Below are 23046 nucleotides of genomic sequence, written 5' to 3' on the forward strand. Positions count from 1 at the left end.
ATGGAAGATGACTGTTCGCACTTCTAAGCCTGGAAGATGGTCAGAAAGCTGGCCTCATACCCACTCACAAGTGAACAAGATGAGGAAGGGGGTCAGATGGACTGGGGAGGGACTTCCTGAGGCCCCGTCTGCCAGTTCTAAACCTCCATGCCCACTTCCTTAACAGCCAGATGGGCAGTTTTCATCTCCATTTTTATTGAAATATAAAAAGTGCAAAGGTGAAATACATGATTGGTGCCAAGGAAGTCATTAAGTGTGAATGTGAACACTTGATTCACAGTATGAGCCCTTCCCCCACCCCTTCCCCTGCCAGGTACAGACCAGTGGGGCAGGAACAGGGGAAAGACCAAATAGATCCACAGGCTCCCAGCCAAGGGGGCTGCGAACAACATCTGATACATGGAGGAAAGCAGAGGCCCGAGCCCAGGCTAGAGACACAGGGACTGACAGAACCAGCAACCATGCCAGTCCCTGAGGGTCCTGACATGCCAGCGCCCTGGGGAGAGAGGCCAGGGAGGTCAGGGCCCAGGCCCTGGCCAGCTCCCTGATGGAGCTGGGCTGGTGAGGACCCCTATAGTATAGGCATTGGTCAAGGGGGCAGGGCCACTGCAGGTACTTCCCTGCTGCCAGGGGACAAGGCTACAAGAAGGTGGGTGGGTGGGGGAAGAATTTCCCAGCATTCAACAGGAAGAAGTGTAATTCTAAAAGACAAAGCTAGAATAAGGGATTAGCCATCATCATTGGGGTCTAGGTTTTCTAAAAGACAGGGCCCTAAGGCCCCATGCTTCCTGGGGGAGGTTGCTAGAACTCACCTGAAGGTCGCCAATCTAATTAGCAAAATCTCTACCCAGCCCCTCCAGGAGTCCCCAGCTGGAGAAAGGAGCCATCGCAGATTCTGAGGCACTGAGTCCCCTCTGGTCAGAGCAGGGACCAGTGTGACTCCACAACAGACACGTCCCCAAGAACCTTAGGCCTAGGATCTGTCCTTAGGCAAGGCATAGAGGCTGAGACTGCTTGTCACTGGTCCGACCAGACACTAGGGTCTCTCAGGGGAGGGAGTGGAGTGTTTACTTTGAATGGATGCTGGGACTCAGCATGTCATCCAAGCTGCCAGTCCTGGCAGAACCAGGTTAGAACATCCTGGGGAGCACTACCACTTGGGAAAGGCTGACCAGGATGTGTGGAGGAGAAGGAGGCAGAAACAGGAAGCAGACTCTGGCCTGTCATTCCTTAGCTGTGGAAATACCCAAGGCTGAGCCGGTAGAGGCGAGGGCAGGAGCAGAGTGCCTCTACTCAGGCCCTCACCCAGATAGGGAGGAGCCTCAGCGGGGCCCGCCTAAGCCAGCTCAGCCTTTCATCTCCCAGCAATAGGAGGAGGTGGACCGGCCCCTGCTACCAGCCCAGCCGGCAGTGATTTTGGCACCTGCAATTGCCAGAGAGAGGCAGGAGAAAGCAGGAAAGGGATTGCAAGAGCCAAGGCCAGCTCTGCATAGTCCCACAGGAACCAGGGATTCAGGAGGCAGTGAGAGGTATAAGGCGAAGAAAAAAGTCTCATGGTAACTGTGAGGCCTCCAGGGCCAGTGAGGTGGGCTGGAGAGAAGGGGAGTAGGAGTTGCCCAGTTGGCTGGCTCCAGCTTCTATCTCCTGGTGTCACAGGAGCCCTGGCCTCCTGTAAGGCTGATGCCAGGGGTTAGTGTCCAAACTGGAGCTATCAGAGAAGGGGGCTGGTGGGGCAGGGGCTGGGCTCAGAGCCCCTAGGAGTCAGGGCTAGGGAACAGCTCCGCTTGATGATCCAGGAGGAACTTGGTGAAGGTATTGATGGGATTAATGGCCTTCAGAGTGATGGCAGCATCCTTGGCCCACAGCAGGTTAGGGCCGAAGACAACAGCCAGGTTAGTGTTGGTCATCTTATTCTGGTCACTGTTGGCAGAAACCTGTGAAGGGAAACCAGAGGGCTGCAGCAGGCTGCCACAAACCCTGCCTCCACACCCGGCAATCAGCTGCCCTGGAGCAACACGGGTGGCAGCTTCTCCTCTCCCCTCCCCCCTCCTCCAGGTGAGCAGCAGAGGCTAAGGCTGAAGTCTCACCTGCACCAGGAAGGCAGTGAGGAAACGAAGCACCTGGTAGTTCTCCTCAGGCAGCGTCTGAAGGACCTGCAGCGTCACCTCCACTCTCTGGCTCTCATCAATGTCTGTGAGGAATGGGGGCCCAGGTTACAGGGGCCCAGGGCTGGGCTGGTTCAGGAAGCCCTAACGTGAGGCTAGAGGGGAGATCCCAACTAGACCTTCTTTAGAGAACAGGCCAAACCCTCCTGCTCCAAGTCCAGCCTAGATCCAGCAAAAGCACAGAGCTGCGAAGGGCAGAGAGGGCACTCACTGAGGAAGCCCACGACGTGGGGGTAGAGGTCAAAGGTGAGCAGGGGCTCAGGAAGCTCCCGGAGGAAGGTCTTGAGGATGACTGCTGGCAGATGCAAGTCGTACTGGTTGAAGTCTACGGGCAGCCCTGGAGGTGGGGTGGGAGAGGGTAGAGAGAAGCTGGGCCCAGTCTAGAAGTCAGCCTGGAACCCATCTCAAGGCCAAGTAAGCCTCACAGTCTGACTTCCCCTCAGTCATAAGCCTCCTCCCAGAGAGCTGCCTCTTGCACCCGCCTTCCCCTCTTCCTCTATGACAAGGGGACGCAGATTCAGGCCATCTGGGTGGAGTGGGGTCCTGCCAGCATATACTCCAGTTATTCCTTGTCTCTGAATGAACCTGAACCTAGGACCCGGGAGACTGACCGATGAGACAGCAGGCCAGGCGGGAGTGGGACCCATGTAATTATACCAAATGTCACAGAAACCTCTGACAGGAACAGAATCCGGGACCCTTGTTTAGAGGGAAGCCGAAGGCAGAGAAGTTCCCTAACAGTCACACACATGTCCCCAACCCCACCCTCATCCACACACACGCCCTGTGGGCCTGGGCACAGCCCAGGCTGCTCACCCATGTTGTACTTCTGTTGCACTTCCCGTACAACCTGCGTGTTGGCCGACCTCCGGAAAATCCCCTCGGTGCTCAGAGCTGGGAAACAGTGGGGCCTGGTGAGTCTCAGAGCTCTGGGGAAATGTGTAGACTCCCCCGACCCACTCTCTGTCTTGGAGTCCCAGTGAGGGTCAGTGCAGGTGCTGGTACATGTGGAACCTCTCTCAGCTCTGCCTGGCAGCAGCTTCCCGAGGGGAGCTGGGAGACCCCGCTGAGGAGGGGGAGGAGGGGCGGGTGCTGGAGGCACTGTGGCAGGGGGGCCCTGGCACTCACCTTGGGCCTGCAGATAGGCAACAGTCTCCCGGAGCACCAGTGGGATGGGCTCCTGCTCTGGGCTCTTCTCCTGGAGGCTGCAGGAATGAGGGCAGTGAGCAGGGTCTGCAGCCCTTCCCAGCCCCCAGGCACCAGACCTGCCCACTGCATACTTACTGCTGCAAGGAGACCCCAAACTGCTGGTTGGGCAGCGGGGGCCGTGGTGGCATGGGCTTGGGGGCTGTTGCAGGGCTCTTCTGTGTGGATTTCAGGAAGTCATCATACCTGGGGGAGCAGATGAGAAGGTCAGGCCCTCTGCCTGGCTCTGTACTCTCTATGGCAACCCTTGTTTGTCAGGCACTTACTGTGCTATTTTACATGGATTACTTCATTCGGTCATCATAACAACTCTGCTTTACACATAAGAAAGTGAAGGCTTTAAAGAGATTCAGTCACATAGCTTTTAAGTGACAGAAATACAATTTGAACTCACTCTCTCTGACCCCATTTGCTGTCTCTTAATCTTTACACTTGCTTCCTGTTTATCCTGAGGTTCTCAAGGCTTTCCTCTCCCCTTGTCCGGCACCTCTTACTCCCCCAAACACGATACACATGTCCACAGATGCCATCCAGTGGACACACACAGCCCTGTCCCAGTCTCACTTGAGCACTTGGCGAGGGATCCCCAGCTGCTCCAGCTTCACATGCTCGCTCAGTTCGCTCAGGTAATTCACATAGAAGATCTTCTGCCCAAACTTGAAGCTGCCAACAGGGAAGAGGGCATGGGTCAGGGAGCACACCTGCTTCAGCAAGCCTCCACTGTCCCCTCGGCAGCACCCCCGGATCAGACAGAGGCCTAGCCCCAACTGCTCTGTCCCTAGGATGCTTGGCCATCTCAGGTATCTGCTTCAGAGTTCTAGGTGAAGCATGGGGAGACCACCACCCCGCCCTTGGCCTGCTCACCTAATGATGGGCTTAAAGAGGATGAGCAGGGTCTTGATGAACATGGTGGGGTGCACGATGTACAGGGCTTTGATGTTCTTCTTGTACCTGTGGAGGCAGAACGGGAACTCAGGAGTGGGCGTGGCAGGCAAGGCACAGAGCTGGCTCCTTAACGTACATTTTCTGATGTGACTACTGGTGGCAGCCTGCACAGTAAGTGCCACTGTTGCTCCATCTTATAGATTAGGAAATAGAGGCTCAGAGAGGTTAAGGGAGATGAAAGGTCCCAGAGCGAGTAAGCAGAGAAACTGGGATTTAAGCCCAGGCTCTTCCGACTTCAGATTCCTTACATTTACCCAGGTAGGGGCACCTGCCTCCTCAAACCATGGAATAAGCTCCTGCCCAAGCAGAGGGCAGCCCAGAACCCAGCAGAGCTGCTGGCTCCAGAGCCACCTGCCCCCAGGCCACGGGGCCTCCAAGACCCCGCCCCTGGAGCCCGGGCACAGGCCCCAACCCACTTGCGGTCAAACTCCCGGTAGGCATCCCGAAGCCAGCTGAGGGAGGGCTTGTTGTCACTGGTCAAGCCGTGGTGCAGGTAGAGCAGCGTGTAGTCACTTTCCACATACTGGTCCAGGGTGTGCTTCAGGTACCTTCGAGAGAAAAGACCTGCTCAGGCCTGCCCTGTATACAAGTGGGGCCCCAGTAAGACAGAACCTGGCACCCCAGGAATCTCCTGCTTCTATCAGACCCCCTCCCCATGAACCCCTGCCCTGCACTGTCTATCTTGGCTGTGTAACCAGTTGCCATGTTGTGGAGGGGCTGAAGCTGGGCTGGGCAGAGGAATAATAACAACAGCTCTCAGTTTTGAGCGCTGACTAGAAGTCAGGAGACCAGAACTCTAATTGAAACCCTCTCACATTCCTGCAGTGAAAATGGGAATAACATTTCCCTCACAGGATGGCCCTGAGTCAACAATAATGATGATAGTCACCATTGATCAATATTACGCTTTTAGTGTGTGCCAAGCACATTGCATATATTATGTCATGCCTTCTTCATAACAACTGAGGCTGATATTATCCCCTTCTTACAAGTGAGGACAGTGAGGCTCAGAGAGCTCAAGTGCTTATTCAAGGTCACACAGCTTGTAGTGGAGCCTGGAGGTGAACTGTCTAACTCCAAAGCCCATGTTCTTGACCACAGCACAACTCTGCCTTTTAAACGCGAATTCCCAGCACAGGTTATAAAGCACTGTGCTTATGAGAGGGGATTGGGTGGCCAGAGGGACCCCTCCCCTGCTGTAGTCTCTGGGCTTTTTGTGGACCAAAGACCCGCATCTCAGATTCCCTATGCTCACAACACGATACCCACCAACTCCAAAGAAGCACACGTGCACGCACACACACACAGTGTTGAGCCCACCTGAGGTGGAGATGTATGAAGAGATTGAACAAGAATTCCAGAAAAGGAGAGGAGTCCAGTGGAATGCCCTTTTTCTGGTCGGCCAAGCCCAGGCCTCGGCAGGGTCACCTCTGCAGGCTGGGAGGCAGGAATGCTAAGGGTTTCCAAAGGAGGTAGGAAAGGAGGCAAGAAGCCTGGGGAAGTGCCCAAGGATTTGACTAAGTGCCCAGATGCCACCTGACCCAACCTAGAGAGAGTAACTTAACCAATGGGCCGTGGGTGCCGGGCTAGGCCGGCACAAGCAGCATGTGAGGTGTGTAGGGCTGGATTAGTATTGTGATGCCAATCATTACTACACAGCAACTCACACATCGAGTGCTTTGCAGTTTGCAAAGATCTAGTACATAAAAAGATGGCATTTTTTTCAATTATAAAATAGCAATACTTGTGAAAATATATTTATCCTTTGATGGATGTTATGACCTTCAAGGGGGGCAATAAAGTGATGTCCATTAGAAGCTACAAGATGTTCCTATTCTTTGACCCTGTAAATATGTACAGGGATTTATCCTAAGGAAATAATCAGAGATGAACAGGAACATTTTTGTAAAAGGCTGTTAACTGAAGCTTGTTTTATAATGGAGAAAAAAAAACTAAGCGGCAAGCTAACAATCCAATAACAGAATTGGTTAAATCACAGGACATCCATAAATAGAATAACCTCACAGGATGCTTCTATAGACAGAACCAATCTGTAAAGTTAGATGTCAGAACAGTGGTTACCCTTTGGAGTAGAGACTGGAAAAGCAAAGGGAGGTTTGTGGGTGCGGCAGGCATGCGTGGGTTCAGTTTTTGCAAATTCATCAGGTAGTGTACATAGTTTGTTCATTTTATACACATCTGTCAATAAAAGTTTTTAAAAGATGTCTTTGAAAAATAATGCTCAAGAGATAAAAATGTTATGTAAGATACAAAACTGACTGTACAGTTCTGAATGTTACAGAAAAAAGCAAGAAGCAAATACACTAAAATACTAACAGTGGTTTTCTCTCTGGGTGATGGGTTTATGGGAGACGTTTTTATATATAATTTTCTATATTTTTTCTTTATAGCTACCCACCTTTTAAAAAATTCTTGAAATTTGTAACACTTTACAAAAGTATACAATGGCATTTCATGTATATATGTTATCTAACGCCCCCAACAACCATGTGAAGTGGGCACAATTCTCTTTTTCATAGGGCTCAAAAGAGACTTGCCCCTAAGCACAAAGCTAGTAAGAGGCAGAGCTGAAGTTCAATGGGTCTTCTGAATCCAAGCTTCAGGCACTTTGTTTCAACCCCCAGATCTGGGTGGACAGCTGGGAAAGCCAAGTTGGAGACGATCTACTGAGAACAAGAGGGCAGGACTGATCTATCATGGAGGCACCTCCCTGTTCCCAGCAGGATTGTGACCAGGTCAGGTAGGGAAGGGATGGAGAACAGGACAGATGGCAGAGGGATTCCTGAAGCCAGAAGAAGCCCCAGAGTGGGTGCCACCTTGCTCATCAGGCTCTCTCCTGAAAACTGGAACCCATCCTCCGACTTCCTCCTACTTGGGCTATTATCGGGCCAGGAGTCTGTCACCTGCCTTGTCAGATGTGATAAAAACAGAGGAGAGGGCTTGTGACTCAGCCACCCCCGGGCTCAGCTCCTTGGCCTGTTCCTGGCTGGGCCACGTGGTGGGCCTGGATAAGGCTCTGCTTGCCTGTCTGAGGAGTGGTAGGGAGGAGGGTCAGGAGGCCAGAGAGAAAAAAGTCACAGGCCGGAGGACTGGGGCCTGGCCCTGGCTCCCTAGGGCCATAGAGACACAGCACTCAGCCCCTTCTCCTTCTACTGCTGTAGCCCTGGCCTGTCCCCGACCCCTCACCACGTCCTAAACACACAGAACCATTCAGGATCCCCAAGAGCCAGTATGGGCAGTGCAGACATTTTGAATTTCAGGGAGTGCTTTAAACGGGTCAGAAAAGAAGTGCAGGATGGTAACTACACACACTGAGGCGCATCAGAGGGCGTCAGCTTCGGCTCTGTCTCCGCAGAGGTCCCACACATGCTGTGGGCCCTGTGCTGGCTCCGGCGGCTCGGTAATGAATGTTGACTAGAAAAGGGTTTGTCAAATTCCCACTTTCAATCAGCCTCCAGACTTGCATCAGATTTCTAGATTATCCAGAGCTACTATATATATTTGGCTAACAGAATCTAGATACAGAAGTCATTGGTGCAAAATTTGGCACAAAATAACATATAAACATATTCATATAAACGATGAACTGCAACCACATCTGACACCGTATCATTATAATAACCAGCCCTCACATTTGGACAGTATTTTAGCCTGCAAAGCATTTTCATGTGCAGTATCTCACTTCTGCAAGGAAGTAGGACTCTATGATTACCCCTAGGAAAAGTGAAGAAAAAGAGGCTTAAAGAGATGGAGACACTTGCCTAGGTCACACAATTTCCAGGATTAGAAACCAGGTGTGACTCCTAACCTAGGACTGACCCCTCCAAATGTAAAATAGCTCCCTCAGGAAAAGAGGGAAGGCATTGAGGGAGGTGGCGTGGCACCCCCACACAAGGAGAGACAGTGAGAAAAACAGTATCAGGCCAAAGTGGGGATCTGAGCACAGGTCCCACCACCTTCCCCATGAGTACTCACGCCAGGAGCTTGCTGTGGTCCAGTTGGTGGCTCGGGGGCATCCGGCAGGCACTAAACACAATGATCTTTCGCCCATACTTGTCATCTCCTAGGTATGGAGAAAGATGGAGCATGGCGGGTTAAAGATGAACCAAGAGAAGTAGAGGTACCAGGCCTGGAGATCCATACCATTTACTATAGAGGCCAGAGTGGCCCTTGCAGATATACCTCAGGGGAGCTGCCTGCACTCAAAGGTGTGTCGCTGAAGAAAGAGGGACAGGTTGCTCTCAGGGCTGCTGAGCTGGAGTGTGAAGAAATAACATGACTTTAAAAAATAAAAAGTCACACCTGGCGGAACAACCCAAATGTCTATCAATGGATGAATGGGTAAAGAAAAGGTAGTATATCTATGCAATGGCATATTCTTTTCCATCTATAAAAAGGAATGAGTACTGACACGTGCTACCTTGTGAATGAACCTTGAAAACATCATGCTGAGTGAAAGAAGCCAGTTACAAAGGGCTACATTGTATGAATCCATTTACACGAGCTATCTAGAATAGGCAAATCCAGACACCGAAAGCAATTTAATGATTGCCAGGGCCAGTGGGGCGGGCAAGAACAGACTGACTGCTAATGCGTACAGGTTTTGCATGGGTATGGATGAAATTCTGGAATTACAAAGAGATATACAACATTATGGATGTGCTAAATACCACTAAATTGTACACTTAAAAATGGTTAATTTCAATTAAGAAAAAAAAATCACACCCTCCAAAGCAATTGTCTTGTCAGTCATCTCAAAAGTCCTTGCTTATTCCAGAAGCAGCCCCTCTGAGCAGCGTGGCTTTGGGAAGCTACCTTCTCAGCAAGTCTGAGGCCACGGAGGAAATCAGCCTGATTACATAATAGTCATGTCTCATTCCTGACCACTGACAACACTTTCTGATTTTATTAGAATTATTGACCACACTTGGCTCTAACTTCTGGGACATTTTTAAAAATCATAGCCTTCTTCACTAAGGAAATTATAAAGAACATGAAGTTGAGAGAAGGGAAAATGCTCATTTGGATGGAATTTCTCAGGGATGTTTGTCCAAAAGTAGTCACGATCTGATGGTCTGACCACCTGACTTTGTCATGAAGCTGGGAAGCGCCTGAGACATTTGCTATTTTCCCCCAAAATGAGATGTTCTTCTAGGGTCAGCATGGATCAGGGACCCCAAGCAAAGCTCAATGCGGCTAAGACCTGGTCCCTACTTCCCTATGTCCCAGGGCCCTCCCCTTTATCTCTACGGTCATGCCTCTCCAGAGACACCAAACCACACTTAATTCCGATTACTTCAGAGGTGAATAAGAAGACTATGTACCCAACCCATAAAATGCAGTGAGTCTGTCCTCCGTCTACCTCTGAGGACTAAGGATCCCCCATGCCTTGCTGAGTGTCTCTCCCATATTTAAATAGCTATGACCTGATGATCCTTCTCAGTCAGTGATTCACCCAGTGCTTTTATAAAGTGGTTGCTTTTCCAAAGGCTCTGACTCTTTTCTCTAGGACTGGGGCCAGACTCAACAGAGAGGCTGAAGGAGGCTTCTGGAACGTGGACAATGTGGCCCTAGTCTCCTGCTGGCTGTGTTCCTTCGAATGGCTCACAGGATTCTCCAGGAGTGGCCCCCACCTCCCTCCAGGCTCACACCATGCACAATTCCAACACAGAAGTGCTTGCAGACTGTCCACATCAGGCTGCTTTGATCTTTTGCTGTTTCTCATGCCAGACAGACCTTTCTCTAGACAACTTTGCTCCCTCCTCTAAGCTAACATCTTTGAATCCTTAAGACTCACCCTAGGCATAATCTCCTTCCAGAAGCCTGTGTCTTCTCCTCCTTCCCCCAGACAAGTTAGCCGTCCCTTTTCATGGCTCCGAGCATGAATCATCATCCATCTGTCATGACATTTTGACTCTCCCGTATAATTGTTTATGTGCCTGTTTTCTCTATTGGCTTGTGAGCAGCTCAAAGACAAGGACTTGTCCGTCTTTGCATCTCTCATGCTAGTCCAGAGCCCAGCACATGGCAGATATTCGATAATAACTGATAGTCTGCAGAGTCATCAGTCAGCATTACATGGTATGCACAGTTCTATTTCTGAGTTTGTTCACAATATCTAGGTCATAAGACTGCTTTAGACAGTGAGTTTCCCAAAGCCTGGGGCAGAATTTTTCCAGACTTACAAGCAAAGAACTGTCTGCAAGTCTGTCTGAGGGGAAGAAGATGCAGCTTCATCCAGCACAGCAGGGCAGCAGGTCCATTTTGAAGAAGTGGGAGCCACCTGCTCTCTTTCATACCCTAGCCTAGATCCTGGTGGGTTGAGTTCCTCCCAGGCCAGCTTTGGGTGGCTCTGGGGCATGTTCTGATTCACTTCCCATGGGCTCTGACAGGAGGAGGAAGAGTAGACGGGCAGGGGGTCGGGGCCAAGGGGTAGACTGGCCAGCCCAGCCTTGTGTACAATCTAGAGGATCAGAAACCCCTGGGCCTCCTACCATGAGCCCGTGAGGGGAGGGACATCATCTGCCCACTCCCTTCTAAGCAGAGGAAATATCCAGGATGTGAGGGTGTAGGGGGAAATGCCAGAAGTAGTATGGGGTATTCCATAAGATTCTTTCTGTGTCTGCCCCCCAACGCAAGCCTCACTGGCTGGCAGATTTGAGGACTTAGGCAGGGCAGAAAGCCTGAGCTTACATAGCTTTGGAATTTAAAGAACTAGTAACTAGTTAAATGTGCAATTGGAGTGAAGGTCCAGAGCCTGTGCTCCATCTCTCAGCTGGCCCTAGCACCATGTAAAGAGAAACTTTGGGTTCTTAGCTAGGGCTCTACCAACGGGCATCCACCAAAGCCATGATGTTATATGAAAATATTATAAGCACATACACATGTTTTTTAGGGGCCCATACCTTTCACATTCTAAAAGAGGTCTCTGACAAGTTTTAAGAACCACTTCCTTGAAGGAAAGAATGCGTATTTTTCCTCACTGAATCCTCAGTGCTGACTACAAGGCTCATTCCAGAGTAGGTGTTCTATAAATGCATGTTAAATGAATCAGGATGGGGATGGGGATGGGGAGCAGTAGGGAGGGGATAAATGGCAAGACCCCCGGACAGGTGAGGAATGACATATTGGTAACTTTAGGGTCTAGCCCCTGCCCCGCTCCCTGGGGTGGAGTCCCAGTGCCCAAGTCCTTGAGTGACCCAGGCATTTGCCAGCAGGCAGGGCAACTGGTGCTACAAGAACACAAGTAAAAAGACCCAGAACTCCCCTCCTGATCTCAGAAGAGCACAGACTTCTGTCCTGGAGACTGACGGGACAGAAGGAGCTGGCAGCACTGCTGTCCCCAGAGCACCGGGGGAAAGGGCTCAGTGAGGAGGAGGCACACTGTTGGTGGAAAGTACCAGGAAAAGACCAGCCGCCTGAAATTGAAGCCTCTGCATTCCCCAGATACCGATCAGGAACTCTCCCAGGGTGGCCTGGGTGTTAATCTGCGACAGCACAGCTCCTCTAGCAGGCATTCTGGGAACTGCCAGGCCAGCAGCCCCGCCCACAATCCGCAGAGCAGTCCAAGGAGATGGGAAGTGGGGGCTGAGTGCTGGAGCCAACTCACACATTCGTTAAATTGTTAAATTGTCAGGAATATTGGAAGCCAGTTGAAATCATGTTAGTAGCTTCAAATCTGCCATGGTAGAAATTGCAAATGCTACAAATAATAGCCTTTGTTTTCCCTTTTATGAGCGTCATGTTTACCAGCACATCACTGGGAAGAACCCACTTGGACTGAGTCAAATGTGACAGTGAAGCATGACAGCCACTGCTAGCAAGGAAAACGGAGGGCGCAGAGGGGTTGAGGACATAACCCATCCTCCATTCCAACACAGGCTTTCTCTGGTTTCTAATGTCAAGGAACTAACCTTCAGGACATCACCATGGTCTCATCAAACAAGTCTCACTCTGGCGGTGCCAATCCAAGCTTCTCTCAGTCGTCAGAGAGGCACACACATGGGGACAACCCCACCAGAGGGACCCTGAGCCTGCAGCACTCAGCTCAGGCTTGAGAAGCCAGCATGCAGGCCAGGCCATTCCTCAGAGCCAGCCAACCCTGCCCACTCCTTGGGATAAGGCCCCTCCCTCCCTGAAGCTCTTTTCCCTTTGGCTCTGGAAGTATTCCCACACAGCCCCCACCCTGCCAAACATCTCAAAGTTCTTTGCTGTTTCTGGCTCCCAGGCACAGCCCACAGTTCCCTAGAGTGGGGCTGCAATTAAGCTGGCCCCACCTGGCCTCCACCTGTTCCACAGCCCAGAGGCCACAGCCCAGAGAGGCTAAGCAGAGAGAGCCGGGAACACACCTACCTGGCTGGGCCCCCTCAGGCTCATCGCACCCTGGAGAAACAGAAACATGTTGCAGCTCTGCTTGCAGGGAGACAAAGAGTCACGTATGGGAAGTGGGGGAGCCTGCCCTGCTTTGCCTTGTGACTTGGCCATGTAGGCCAAGAGAATGTCAGGATAGAGATTCCTTCACATCAGATACTCTCCACGCCCCAATCAGGTCCATCTCTGGTAGTGAGGAAAGTTCTGAAACTTCAGGTGACGCTCCTGTGCCCAGGTCAGGACCAGATCGGGAAAGAACACTCAGCCTTGCTTCTATAGGGGCGAGAGAGGCCACAGCCAAGGCCCCCACCCCAGACCAGAGCAGGCTCCAGGAACACAGAGGTCATGGAAACACTTTTGACGTTAGCGATTACCCTCTGAGCCCAGCATTCAGGAGAGATGGAACTCCTGCTGCTTCCTTATGGCCACATGCCCGCAGGGACCAGGTGTTCGCAGGCTCCCCCTGCCCACTCCAATGCCTCAGAGCAGGCCCTACCTTACAGCTGCTGGGCCTAACTAGTCAGGATAGATAACCATTAGGGAAAAGACAAAGGATCTTGCAATTCATTTCCTCTTTTAGAAGTAGGGCCCTAAGGGCAGAAACCAGGTCATCAACATCCCGGCTACCCACCCGGCTCCTCCAGTCTTCTGGATCCTGTATGATAAACGGGAAGGTAGGAGCACACTGAGGCTGAGACCCCAGAGGTGCTGCTCCTCACCCATTTTCAGCAGGGGAGCACAATTGCAGGGAACCTAATGCTCCAGGAGTCACATGGCCCCTATCTTCCAGACTTCCTTGGAGGTAGGGTTTCCCGGGAGGGGCTGGCACCTCCCTGCTCTCTAGTAAGCTGAATGGAGGGCAAAGGGAAGGGAGGTGAATGATCACTTATGTTCTGGCTCTGGGCTAGGCCCCAACACACCTTCACTACTGTAACCTTCTCAGCAACCCTGTCAGGAAGAAATGAATTCAGGGAGCAGAGTGGCAAGTCAAACCCAGGGCTTTCTGACTTTAAAGCCACTAGGCCACAATGCCTCCCACATGCCATCTGCCAATGGAGACAGTGGGGTCACAGGTCAGGATGTGGTTGCAAATGAAGAAAACAAGTGCCATCACAATCAAGTCTGTGAGTTTAAAGAATGGTGCATGTGCTCAGGAGCCCCAGGGTCAGGTCAGACCACAGAGTGGGCACAGCTCCTCCCTATCCCCTTCCCCTATGGCACAAGGAGCTGGCTCCCTTAAGCCAGGAGTGCAGACTATGAGGGAAAAGGTGCAGTAGTGGTGTCCTCACCTGCCACCTCCACAATCTGGTGCCGGGCAATGTCGTAGTAAGGGTCATCCCACTTCAGGTGTGTGACAGGTTCCGGGGAGCTGCTTTTGGAGTCATCTGAGGAACATGGCAAAGTCAGGGGATAATCGGGGGGCTGGCACAATGCTCTCCCTGAGACTTGTGCTCTTTGGCTCTCCCCCCATAAGGTTTGTAATTCCGGACCCACCCTGGGGCCAGTCCGCTTGCCCCCATGCTGCCCTTCTGAAGTCTCCCTTCAGCAAGAAGGGGATCTTCCCCTCTAAGATGCCAGCGGCTGCCTGGGATCCAGTGGTGCCCACCTGACTTGGGAAAGTCGGGCATTTCATCCGAGGGCCAGTTCTTCTCATCAATGGACGCTAGCTTCAGCTGGTTCAGAGCCTGGCTGGTGTCATCCACGTTCAGGTCGTCCTGCAGCTCTGAAAGTGGGTCCATGGCCACAGAACCTGAAGAGAAACCTGGGAGAGGACAGGTGACAGGTCAGTAACCCTCTTTTCACCTATAACTGCTACAGCAAGCCTCCTGCGTCCATTCATTCCTCCCCCAAGCTCCGCTGTCCCTATTCCTCAACACTTCTCATTCTGGCCAAGATTTCCACGTAGCTCCTGGTTCTCCTGGATCCACAGTTCTCTGGCATGTTGTCAGAAAAGGCAGCTGGGGTAGAGGATGGCACAGCTCAGTGCCTGCCTTCAGGTCCTCCAGCTGGATAGAGAAGAACTGTGCCAGGCCCTGTTCTGCCCACTGCCCAGCTGGTTGTCACGTGGTCCCAGCTGCAGAGGGTAGAGGTCCACACCCCTCTCCTCAGGTGTAGGACAGCACAGAAGCTGTCCAGGCCCCAGCAGTTATGGCACAGACGTTGCAAGAATATAAGGAGCAGGAGATGATCCAAACCCTATGCCTGAAAAGGTCAGATGTGGCCCTGGCTACTCCATTTCTGACCCCTGGCCTGGAGGAGAGGAAGTGGCCAGAGGCCATAGGATCCCAGGAAACAGGCCATGGCTGAGGGGCCCCGCTGGACTTGCCCCAGGACAGGAACCGGGAGCAGAGGATAAAGTCTGCCTGCCAGTCAAAGCAGATAATCTGAAGGTTCCTGGGGGCTCCCAAACACACTCTAATCTGTGGGGGAGCTCTTGACACTAACTTCAAGGTGGCAGAGGTCAACAGACTGCCCCAAGGATTGGAGGGCACAGATGGGAAATGGAGAAGTTCATGACATCATCAGAGTGCTGAGATACAGGAGGTGAAAAACAGGACAGCAGCTACAGAAGGCAGGGAGGGAGGAGACGAAACTGGGTTTGCCCAGGTCTGGGGCCTGGCCATAGGATGTGGCTGCATGCAGCCTGGAGGCAGCACCTTCTGCCCTCAGCCCTAACCAGAAGCAAATCCCTCTCCCATCACAAGTTCACTATATGGATGAGGGAGGGGAGTGTCAATTCAACCCATCCAGTTCAACCTCAGAGAAAAGGCTGCTCTAAGCCCACTGCATTCCTGGAATCCAAAAAATGACATATATGGTCAGAGAACAAGCAGGGCAGATAAGGAATGCAGACAAGACCCAGGAACGGGTAAGGAGAAGAAAGGAAAATTGCCAGCTGACATCTAGACCCTGAACACCTCTGGACTCTGAGGCGACGTGACAACCTCCTTGCACATGTCACAGCCGAAGACTCTGGATGGTAAACTGGCTCCCTGTGCCTAGCAACAACCATCTTGTTACCAGGACAACCACACTGATTCAGTGGCAAAAGCTGTTATAAGTTCCTGAGCCAAAGCTGAACAGCCAAACAGTCAAGAAATATATGTATATATTTTTCTTCTTCCTCTCCTCTGGACTTATCTGCTACCTTTATTCACTACCACTGCTTACCATCAAAATATAAATCTCTTCCCACAAACACAGAGAATGATGGCCCTCTCCTATGTGTGAATGCATTTTTCTCACTGAGTGCTGCTGTGCCCCTCACCCCCGCTCCCCCATTCTCCTTCAACCTTCCAACCCGGTCTTGAGGAAACCACCCCATTCATCTACATGCTCCTCCCCGCCGTTCAACCAGGAGGCTTGAGGGCTCTCCCAAAGGGGCCCCTAATAATAGGGACAGAATTCAGCTCAAAGTAACCCTCTCTAAGCCTGAGACTTCTCCTCATCTCTTCTTTCTGTCACCGCCCAGACACCAAGTGCTCCTTCAGCCCTGCCCAGAGCTATCCGAGAGAAGTCTTTCTACACACAGTGGGTGCTAGATGCAGTGAAAAAGGCATAAGATGAGATATATGGAGAACTGGATTATAGTCCTGCCTAAACCAATGAGTTGCAAAGATGCTGAGCAGTCCTTTTCCCATCTGGGCCTAAATTTCCTTATCAATAGAAATGAGGGCTCCTCCCAGAAATATGATTCTCCAATGTTCTAAAATACTCGTGCTGAATTGAACAGGAGTAGAAAGAGCAGCTGGAAGCTTAAGTACATGTGAGGGAAGGAGAGGGACACCCTCTAAAAGGGAGCTGAACTTGAACTCCACCTCTTTTCCAGTAACTCCTCTATTTTGTCAGTTCTTCCAGAACTGACCCCTAACCCCTCCTCCGCTCCATAACCTCTTCTTCCAGAATAACTAATCACAGTTGCTTCCACCTCCCAGGCTGACAGGCCTCTCTCACCACCCTCCAACCCACGGATGTTCCCCACTGTGAGCCTGGAAGCTTAGTTCCCATTCAGTGTAGCGTGAAGGAAGCTAGTGTGGGGAAATTCTAACGTAAAGTAGTGGAAATGTATCCTGGCTAAGACTCCAGTCACCAACAGGCCTGCTCCATTTATGCAAAATAATCCTTACTCCGAGATTAATTTTTCCCTTCTCAGTAGGTACCTATACAAAAATCTTTGAGACTCATTTTAGACTCATTTATAGAGAGGTTTTAACCTTTGGGAAGTCTAGACCTCTGAAATTCTGACGAAATTTGAGGTCCTTTTCCCTAAGAAAAATCAGCATGAAACCTTGCATGGAATTTTAAGGGGTTCACTGGCCCTCTGAGAATCCCTGTTTAAGAACCCCTGACCTATTCAGAATTACATCTGACACATGTAGATGCTCAACCATATGCTGAATGAGAATGAATTAATTCATCTTCTAAGTGGAGAAGGGAACCAACATTTGTTGAAGGCGGTGTAGCACTATGAACTTGACACAAATTATCTTTTAACTTCACAACAGCACCAACGTGAGGACCAGAAAAATAAGCGAATTGCTTAGGGTCATACAATACAGTCAAGATTTTAATCCATGTCTGTCTGAGGTGGTCTCTGTGGTCAATCTCTCCATACTTCTCTAAGTGACTGTCATTCATGCGATTCTCAAGATTCAGAGAGGTTCTAAAAGAAGGCAAAATAAAGGTCTCCTAATCTCCGAGAATAACTGATAACAACTTGAAATCACATTCTCTGGCATTGGGACCCTCCTCCAAGTTGGAGCTCCAAAATTGCGAAAACGCATATCCCACACAACCAGCAAGACTTTCAACTACAATCACGTTTGCACAGAGCTTCGGTTTACAAAACTCGGACTGGGTGCAATTAACTCATTTCAGATTAAGAGATAGGGATGAAAGCGTAACCTAATAGGTGGCAGGGTGGAGCACTTCCCCCAAATTTCTTGTTTTTAGAGCTTCTGCAGATTGGACCAGGGGGACGTCCCCTTCCCATGGGCCGGATCTGTGACAGCGATCTGACTTGGACCTTGCCTTGCGAAAGACAGGCAGAAGGCAGGGAAGGAAGCGAAATCCTTTCATCACAGGCCCGAGAGTGGGGCAGAATCCCGCAGCAGGAAGGGCGGGCTCGCAGACCTCATTCCACCCTTGCTCCCTTCCTCGGATCCCCTCGGATCCTCCCCATCCGGGTCCCATCCCTTTAGATGACCTGGCCAGTCCCTTCCCTTCCCTTCCCTCACTACCACCCAGGGAGACCCCGCGCCCAGCAGCTCACCGTGGTCCGGCACTGCTCCTTCTGCCACGCCTGTCAAAGCTCGGCAAACATCCGGCTCTGCTGTAGAGTGGGAACGCCCCCTCCCGTTCTCCCCACTCCCTGACCACTTCCGCCACACCTCCAATTCACTTCCGGCCCACTGCACCGTCCAAACACCGCCTTGCCTGGAGCCCCGCCCGCTTTCCGTGCGTGGCCGCCTGGGGGAAGGACAGCATAACTGTCCGACTCGTCCCTCCCAAAAGGAGGCGGCCGGAACAATTGGTTCCTAATTCCTTGCTACACAAGTCTCTGGGAGACCTGCGGAATCCTAAACTCGTATTGTTCTCTGACAGAGTTATGCTTCACCACTACTGCCAAACTCCCGATCCTGTGCACCATGAGGTCTGACCCTTACAATTTTTTCCTGAGAGGAAATTTGGAAGTCAATGACTGTTTCCGGGAGGAGCTGAGAAGGCGATGCTCACTTCCGGCGGAGGGAGGCTTCTGACCCGGGATGGATCAGGCGGAGGAGCTGCTCTTGGAGCGGGAGAGGCTGCAGTTTGGTGAGTGAGCTGCGATGTCTCTGAGTCTCGGCCCTAGTATAGATACACTTGACTTTCTCTGGTCAACTCTCTCCCCGCGACCCTTGTCCTCCCGAGCCCCGGAGCCGCTTCTGGTGCCTTGAGAGTCTCTGGAGACTTCTTCAGAGCCCTCGACCCACACCCCACTTCCCGTAAACCTCTGAGGGACTCCCTTAGAACTCTTATCAATCCGTCAGACTCCTGAGGCCAGGCTGGACCGGCGGTTTCCTCTCACTTCCCCCAACCCCCAGCCCACGACCTCTTGGGCCACTCCCTCACCGCCTTCCCATCTCCCTGCAGCCCCCAAGCCGCGCCTGGACCCGGGCTCAGGATGGAGCCCTTCCGGGGAAGGCTGTGCTCAGGGCCTCAAAGACTTCCCACCCTGGCCGACCCGAGCCGTCCACGCTTTAAAGAGCCTCCCCCGGGGTTTGGCCCTTGGCCCCTCGCTGGCCGAGGAACAGCGCTTGGGGGTCTGGTGTGTCGCGGAGGCTCTGCAGCCGGGACTGCTCTGGGGGCCGCTGGAAGAGTCTGTCTCCGAGCAGAAGGACGAGGTTGTGAAACCACGGCAGGAGAAGGTATGGAGGGATATGGTCTCTTCTCTCTATCACTGCAAATGTGGAAGAGGTTCAAACGTTTCTGGACAGCTCTCCAGTTTATTAGAAGAAGCAGGATATTTTGAGAGATAGGAAACGGTTTCGTTTTTTCTCGCCAGAACTATCTCTTTCCTCCACTTGCAGGAATGAGGGAATCGAGGCAAAAGCTGGATTAATATAGTATCATCAGTGATGAAAGTCAGGAGCAAAGGTTTTGGAATTAAATGGTATCATATTCCATCCTTAGTGCCTAGCTAGTTAAATGGTGTGCCTCATTTAATTTATGTAAAATAAAGGAATGGTTGTTTCCTTTATTTTAATCTTCCAGGATTATTTGGAGCAATAGATGAAATAGCACAGGTAGAGGGTTTTGTTGCATAATAAGTACTAAAAAAAGTTGATGTTCCTCTTACTACTTTTTCCATTTGTTCCTCACTGGAAGGCAGTTGTGTGTTCGGTTTAGTAATTCTCCACACCCTTAGGAGGGAGGTGAGCGGACCCTCCTTTTGGTCTTTACTGAATGAAAAATCAGAAAACACAGTCCTGTAGAGGCAGAAAAGAGACCATTTAACTGTCCAGAAGCTTCACCATCTTAGATCTCCCTCAGGAGAAGTTACATCTGTTTTGTTTTTGTTTTTTCCCCTACTCTGACCCCCTCAAACACATGGGAGAAGGACTTTTATTGGTTTATTTCAGGACGTGTCACTAGGCCCATGGGGAGACGTGTGTGCTTGTGAGCAGAGTTCAGGCTGGCCCAGGTAAGTTACAGGAGAGTATGTAGTAAAGTTGCTCCTTTGAGGCTTTCTATTGTGGCATGGGATGGAACTGGAGCCGACTATAATTCCCCACCCAGTAATCTTTTGCAGTGAGTGTTTTAAAGGCATGGGGTTCTTTTGGACCCAGACTGACCAGGAGCTGGGGCTTTCAGAAATGACCACTTGAAGAGGGTCTCCTGAGCTAGCTCTTGTTCTGCTTTGCAGTTTGGTGCAGCGGGGCAGGCTGGAGGGTGAGGGAAACGTGGCCCCGGTGTGGATCAACGAGAGGCTCCACCTGCAGGTGTACCGGGTGGTGCTACCTGGCTTTGAGTTGCTACTGTGGCCCAGGACTCCAGCTGAGGGCCTCAGCCCTACCCAGCCCACGCTAGAAGAAGAGGCAGCTGTGGCTATGGTGACAGGAGTGGAATCTGCTGTACAACAGGAAGCGGCCTCTCCTGAGGAGGATGGAGCAGAACCTTGTACAGGTATGTCTGTCATATAAATGGCTGGCTTCCCAGATTATCACCAGAACAACTTGTTGATAAGACAAAGCAGAGCTTATGGCTCAAGAAAGTAAGGGGGAACATCCCGGAGTCTTAGTAGTTTTTCTGAGGAGGAAGGGCAAAGCCTGGAAATTTATTGAAATTTTGAAGTCGAGTATAAGGTGGATCTTTCACTATGGGATGAGGGGCAGGGCTTGATTTGGACTGATTAAGGATCATAACATAATAGTTTAGGATTCACGGACACCGATAGCAAGGCTATAATTTTTAGGCAAAGGATTCAGAGAGTCTTGGAGTATAAGCTGTTATTCGAAGAGTCATGAGTCTATTCCTTGGAATGAACAACATAGGAATTTGCAACTCTTATCTCCCTAAATAAGTTTCCTGGAATAGTAAAGTCATGTTGATGAAGATAGTATAAGGTTTTCAGTTTCTTCTGTTTCTTCTCTCTGGGGTAAGGGTTCCTTCATTTTCAGATGAGCTAAGGTGAGGCAGTGCATCCTAAGTGCATATCTCTAGAGGGAGAACAAGGGGCCTCGGATGGCCTTACTCTAGGGATTATCTAGATGTCTGGAGCACTGTGGTTCCCAAGAGTACTTTCCCAAGAGGCACCTGGGACTCTTGACAGGAAGATAACCGGAGAGCGTAGCTCATGCTACACTGAAGCTCTTGCTTCAGTGTCATTGCTCCCGCTGAAGTTCAGGGGCTGAGGACACATATTCCTATAATTTCCTGATGACACCACCTTAACCACCTGCTACAATCTCTGTTAACCCCAGCACTTAACTCTTGTCTTACAGATCATGGTCACCAGTCACCTCCCAGCATCCAGGCAGAGCATATGGTGAGCTCTGGACTTAAGCTTCTAACCCAGGACCAACTTTCCAAGGAGAGCCAAACATTTGGTCCGTTGCCTCAGGATGGCAGCGTGTACGAGGAGTCCCCACCCCAGACACAGATGCCACCTGAACCTCAGAGCAGTGAGGCCACTTCATCTTCTCCTGGGGGCACCCAGCTGCACGCTTACCTGGTCAAGAAGTTACGTAGCCCCAGTAATCAGTGCCCACCCAGAGCAAAAACCTCAGAGCACAAGGTGCAGCAGGCTGGAGAGCAGCACCCCAGCTTCTCTGCACGTTTGAGGAACCCTCCTGGCCCGGTGGGAGGCTCTCCAAAACAGGGGCGACGGTACCGGTGTGGCGAGTGTGGCAAGGCGTTCCTGCAGCTGTGCCACCTGAAGAAGCATGCGTTCGTGCACACAGGCCACAAGCCCTTTCTTTGCACCGAGTGTGGCAAGAGCTATAGCTCAGAGGAGAGCTTCAAAGCCCACATGCTGGGACACCGTGGGGTACGGCCCTTCCCCTGCCCACAGTGCGACAAGGCCTATGGCACCCGACGAGACCTCAAAGAGCACCAAGTGGTGCATTCAGGTGCCCGACCCTTTGCTTGTGACCAGTGTGGCAAGACCTTTGCCCGCCGGCCCTCCCTACGGCTGCATCGCAAGACCCACCAGGTGCCAGCTGCCCCAGCCCCATGCCCGTGTCCCGTGTGTGGGCGGACCCTGGCCAGCCAGGGCTCCCTGCGGAACCACATGCGGCTCCACACAGGGGAAAAGCCCTTCCTGTGCCCACACTGTGGCCGGGCGTTTCGCCAGCGGGGCAACCTGCGTGGGCACCTGCGGCTGCACACAGGGGAGCGCCCTTACCGCTGCCCACACTGTGCCGACGCCTTCCCACAGCTGCCTGAACTGAGGCGCCATCTCATCTCCCACACCGGGGAGGCCCACTTGTGCCCCGTGTGTGGGAAGGCCCTCCGAGACCCACATACGCTGCGCGCTCACGAGCGCCTGCACTCGGGGGAGAGGCCCTTCCCATGCCCCCAGTGTGGCCGTGCTTACACACTGGCCACCAAGCTGAGGCGCCACCTCAAATCCCACCTGGCCGACAAGCCCTACCGCTGCCCCACCTGTGGCATGGGCTACACCCTCCCCCAAAGCCTCAAGCGGCACCAGCTCAGTCACCAGCCTGGGGCACGCTCTAGCCCACCCTGTGTGCCTCCTGCTTCTGAGCCCACAGTGGTGCTACTGCAGACTGAGCCAGAACTCCTGGACACATGCAGCAAACAGGATGCCTCCCCAGCCCGGAATGTCTTCGAAGTCACCATTTCTGAGAGCCAGGATAAGTGCTTTGTGGTGCCAGAGGAGCCAGGCCCCGCACCCAGCCTGGTGCTCATCCATAAAGACTTAGGCTTTAGCACCTGGGCAGAAGTGGTGGAGGTGGAGACGGGCACCTGACACCCTCGCCTTTCCCCAGCAGAGCTCTATATAAAGACAAGCGTTTTCTAGCTGCTTGGTGTTTGGGTCTTTTCTCTTTGTGTTGCCTGATAGAAACTAGAACCTCCTAGGAGAAGCAGGTCAAGGACTGCCCTTCCTGCTTATGGACCACCAAATTGTTTCCTGTAAGGTAAACCTCTAGTTCTAGACTTAAGATCTTTTTATTCACTTCCAGGGGAGCTTTTTCTGCCTCTTTGCCTAGGAGCTCCACAAGGCTTCTGTTATTTAAGCATTGTAGAAGAAGTGATCCCGCCCAGTGAGGTCATCAGGTGGCTGGCAGCCCACTGCCCTTTGGGGTGCTTAGTGCTGGGACATTCACTCTCATCA

General features: G+C 51.8%; 2 protein-coding genes across 2 annotated transcripts; one reads left to right on the forward strand and one right to left on the reverse strand.

Moving 5' to 3' along the window:
- Positions 1-175: 175 nt before the first annotated feature.
- Positions 176-18119, reverse strand: ARHGAP1 (Rho GTPase activating protein 1). Its single transcript, XM_039868485.1, has 13 exons — positions 17980-18119; positions 14314-14469; positions 13997-14092; positions 8313-8400; positions 4733-4864; positions 4236-4322; positions 3936-4034; positions 3450-3557; positions 3294-3370; positions 2982-3059; positions 2377-2502; positions 2088-2191; positions 176-1934 (listed from the first exon to the last, which is right to left on the reverse strand). The coding sequence occupies exons 2-13, from the start codon at positions 14444-14446 to the stop codon at positions 1755-1757; spliced, it is 1308 nt and encodes a 435-aa protein (XP_039724419.1). The 5' UTR covers positions 14447-14469; positions 17980-18119; the 3' UTR covers positions 176-1754.
- A 60-nt stretch (positions 18120-18179) lies between these two features.
- Positions 18180-22734, forward strand: ZNF408 (zinc finger protein 408). Its single transcript, XM_039868437.1, has 5 exons — positions 18180-18521; positions 18840-19114; positions 19829-19890; positions 20113-20372; positions 21191-22734. The coding sequence occupies exons 1-5, from the start codon at positions 18473-18475 to the stop codon at positions 22678-22680; spliced, it is 2136 nt and encodes a 711-aa protein (XP_039724371.1). The 5' UTR covers positions 18180-18472; the 3' UTR covers positions 22681-22734.
- Positions 22735-23046: the final 312 nt, after the last annotated feature.

Source organism: Pteropus medius, unplaced genomic scaffold (genome assembly GCF_902729225.1).
Source record: "Pteropus medius unplaced genomic scaffold, Ma_sr-lr_union100, whole genome shotgun sequence".
Classification (NCBI taxonomy): domain Eukaryota; kingdom Metazoa; phylum Chordata; class Mammalia; order Chiroptera; family Pteropodidae; genus Pteropus; species Pteropus medius.

Coding starts and splice junctions, on each gene's coding strand:
- ARHGAP1 (XM_039868485.1), bottom strand. CDS start 14,446: ATGGACCCACTTTCAGAGCTGCAGGACGACCTGAACGTGGATGACACC. Junction 4,323..4,732: donor TACCGGGAGTTTGACCGCAA/GTGGGTTGGGGC, acceptor CTGCCTCCACAG/GTACAAGAAGAACATCAAAG. Junction 3,558..3,935: donor ATCCCTCGCCAAGTGCTCAA/GTGAGACTGGGA, acceptor CTGCTCCCCCAG/GTATGATGACTTCCTGAAAT.
- ZNF408 (XM_039868437.1), top strand. CDS start 18,473: ATGGATCAGGCGGAGGAGCTGCTCTTGGAGCGGGAGAGGCTGCAGTTT. Junction 19,115..19,828: donor TGAAACCACGGCAGGAGAAG/GTATGGAGGGAT, acceptor GGTTTATTTCAG/GACGTGTCACTAGGCCCATG. Junction 20,373..21,190: donor TGGAGCAGAACCTTGTACAG/GTATGTCTGTCA, acceptor CTTGTCTTACAG/ATCATGGTCACCAGTCACCT.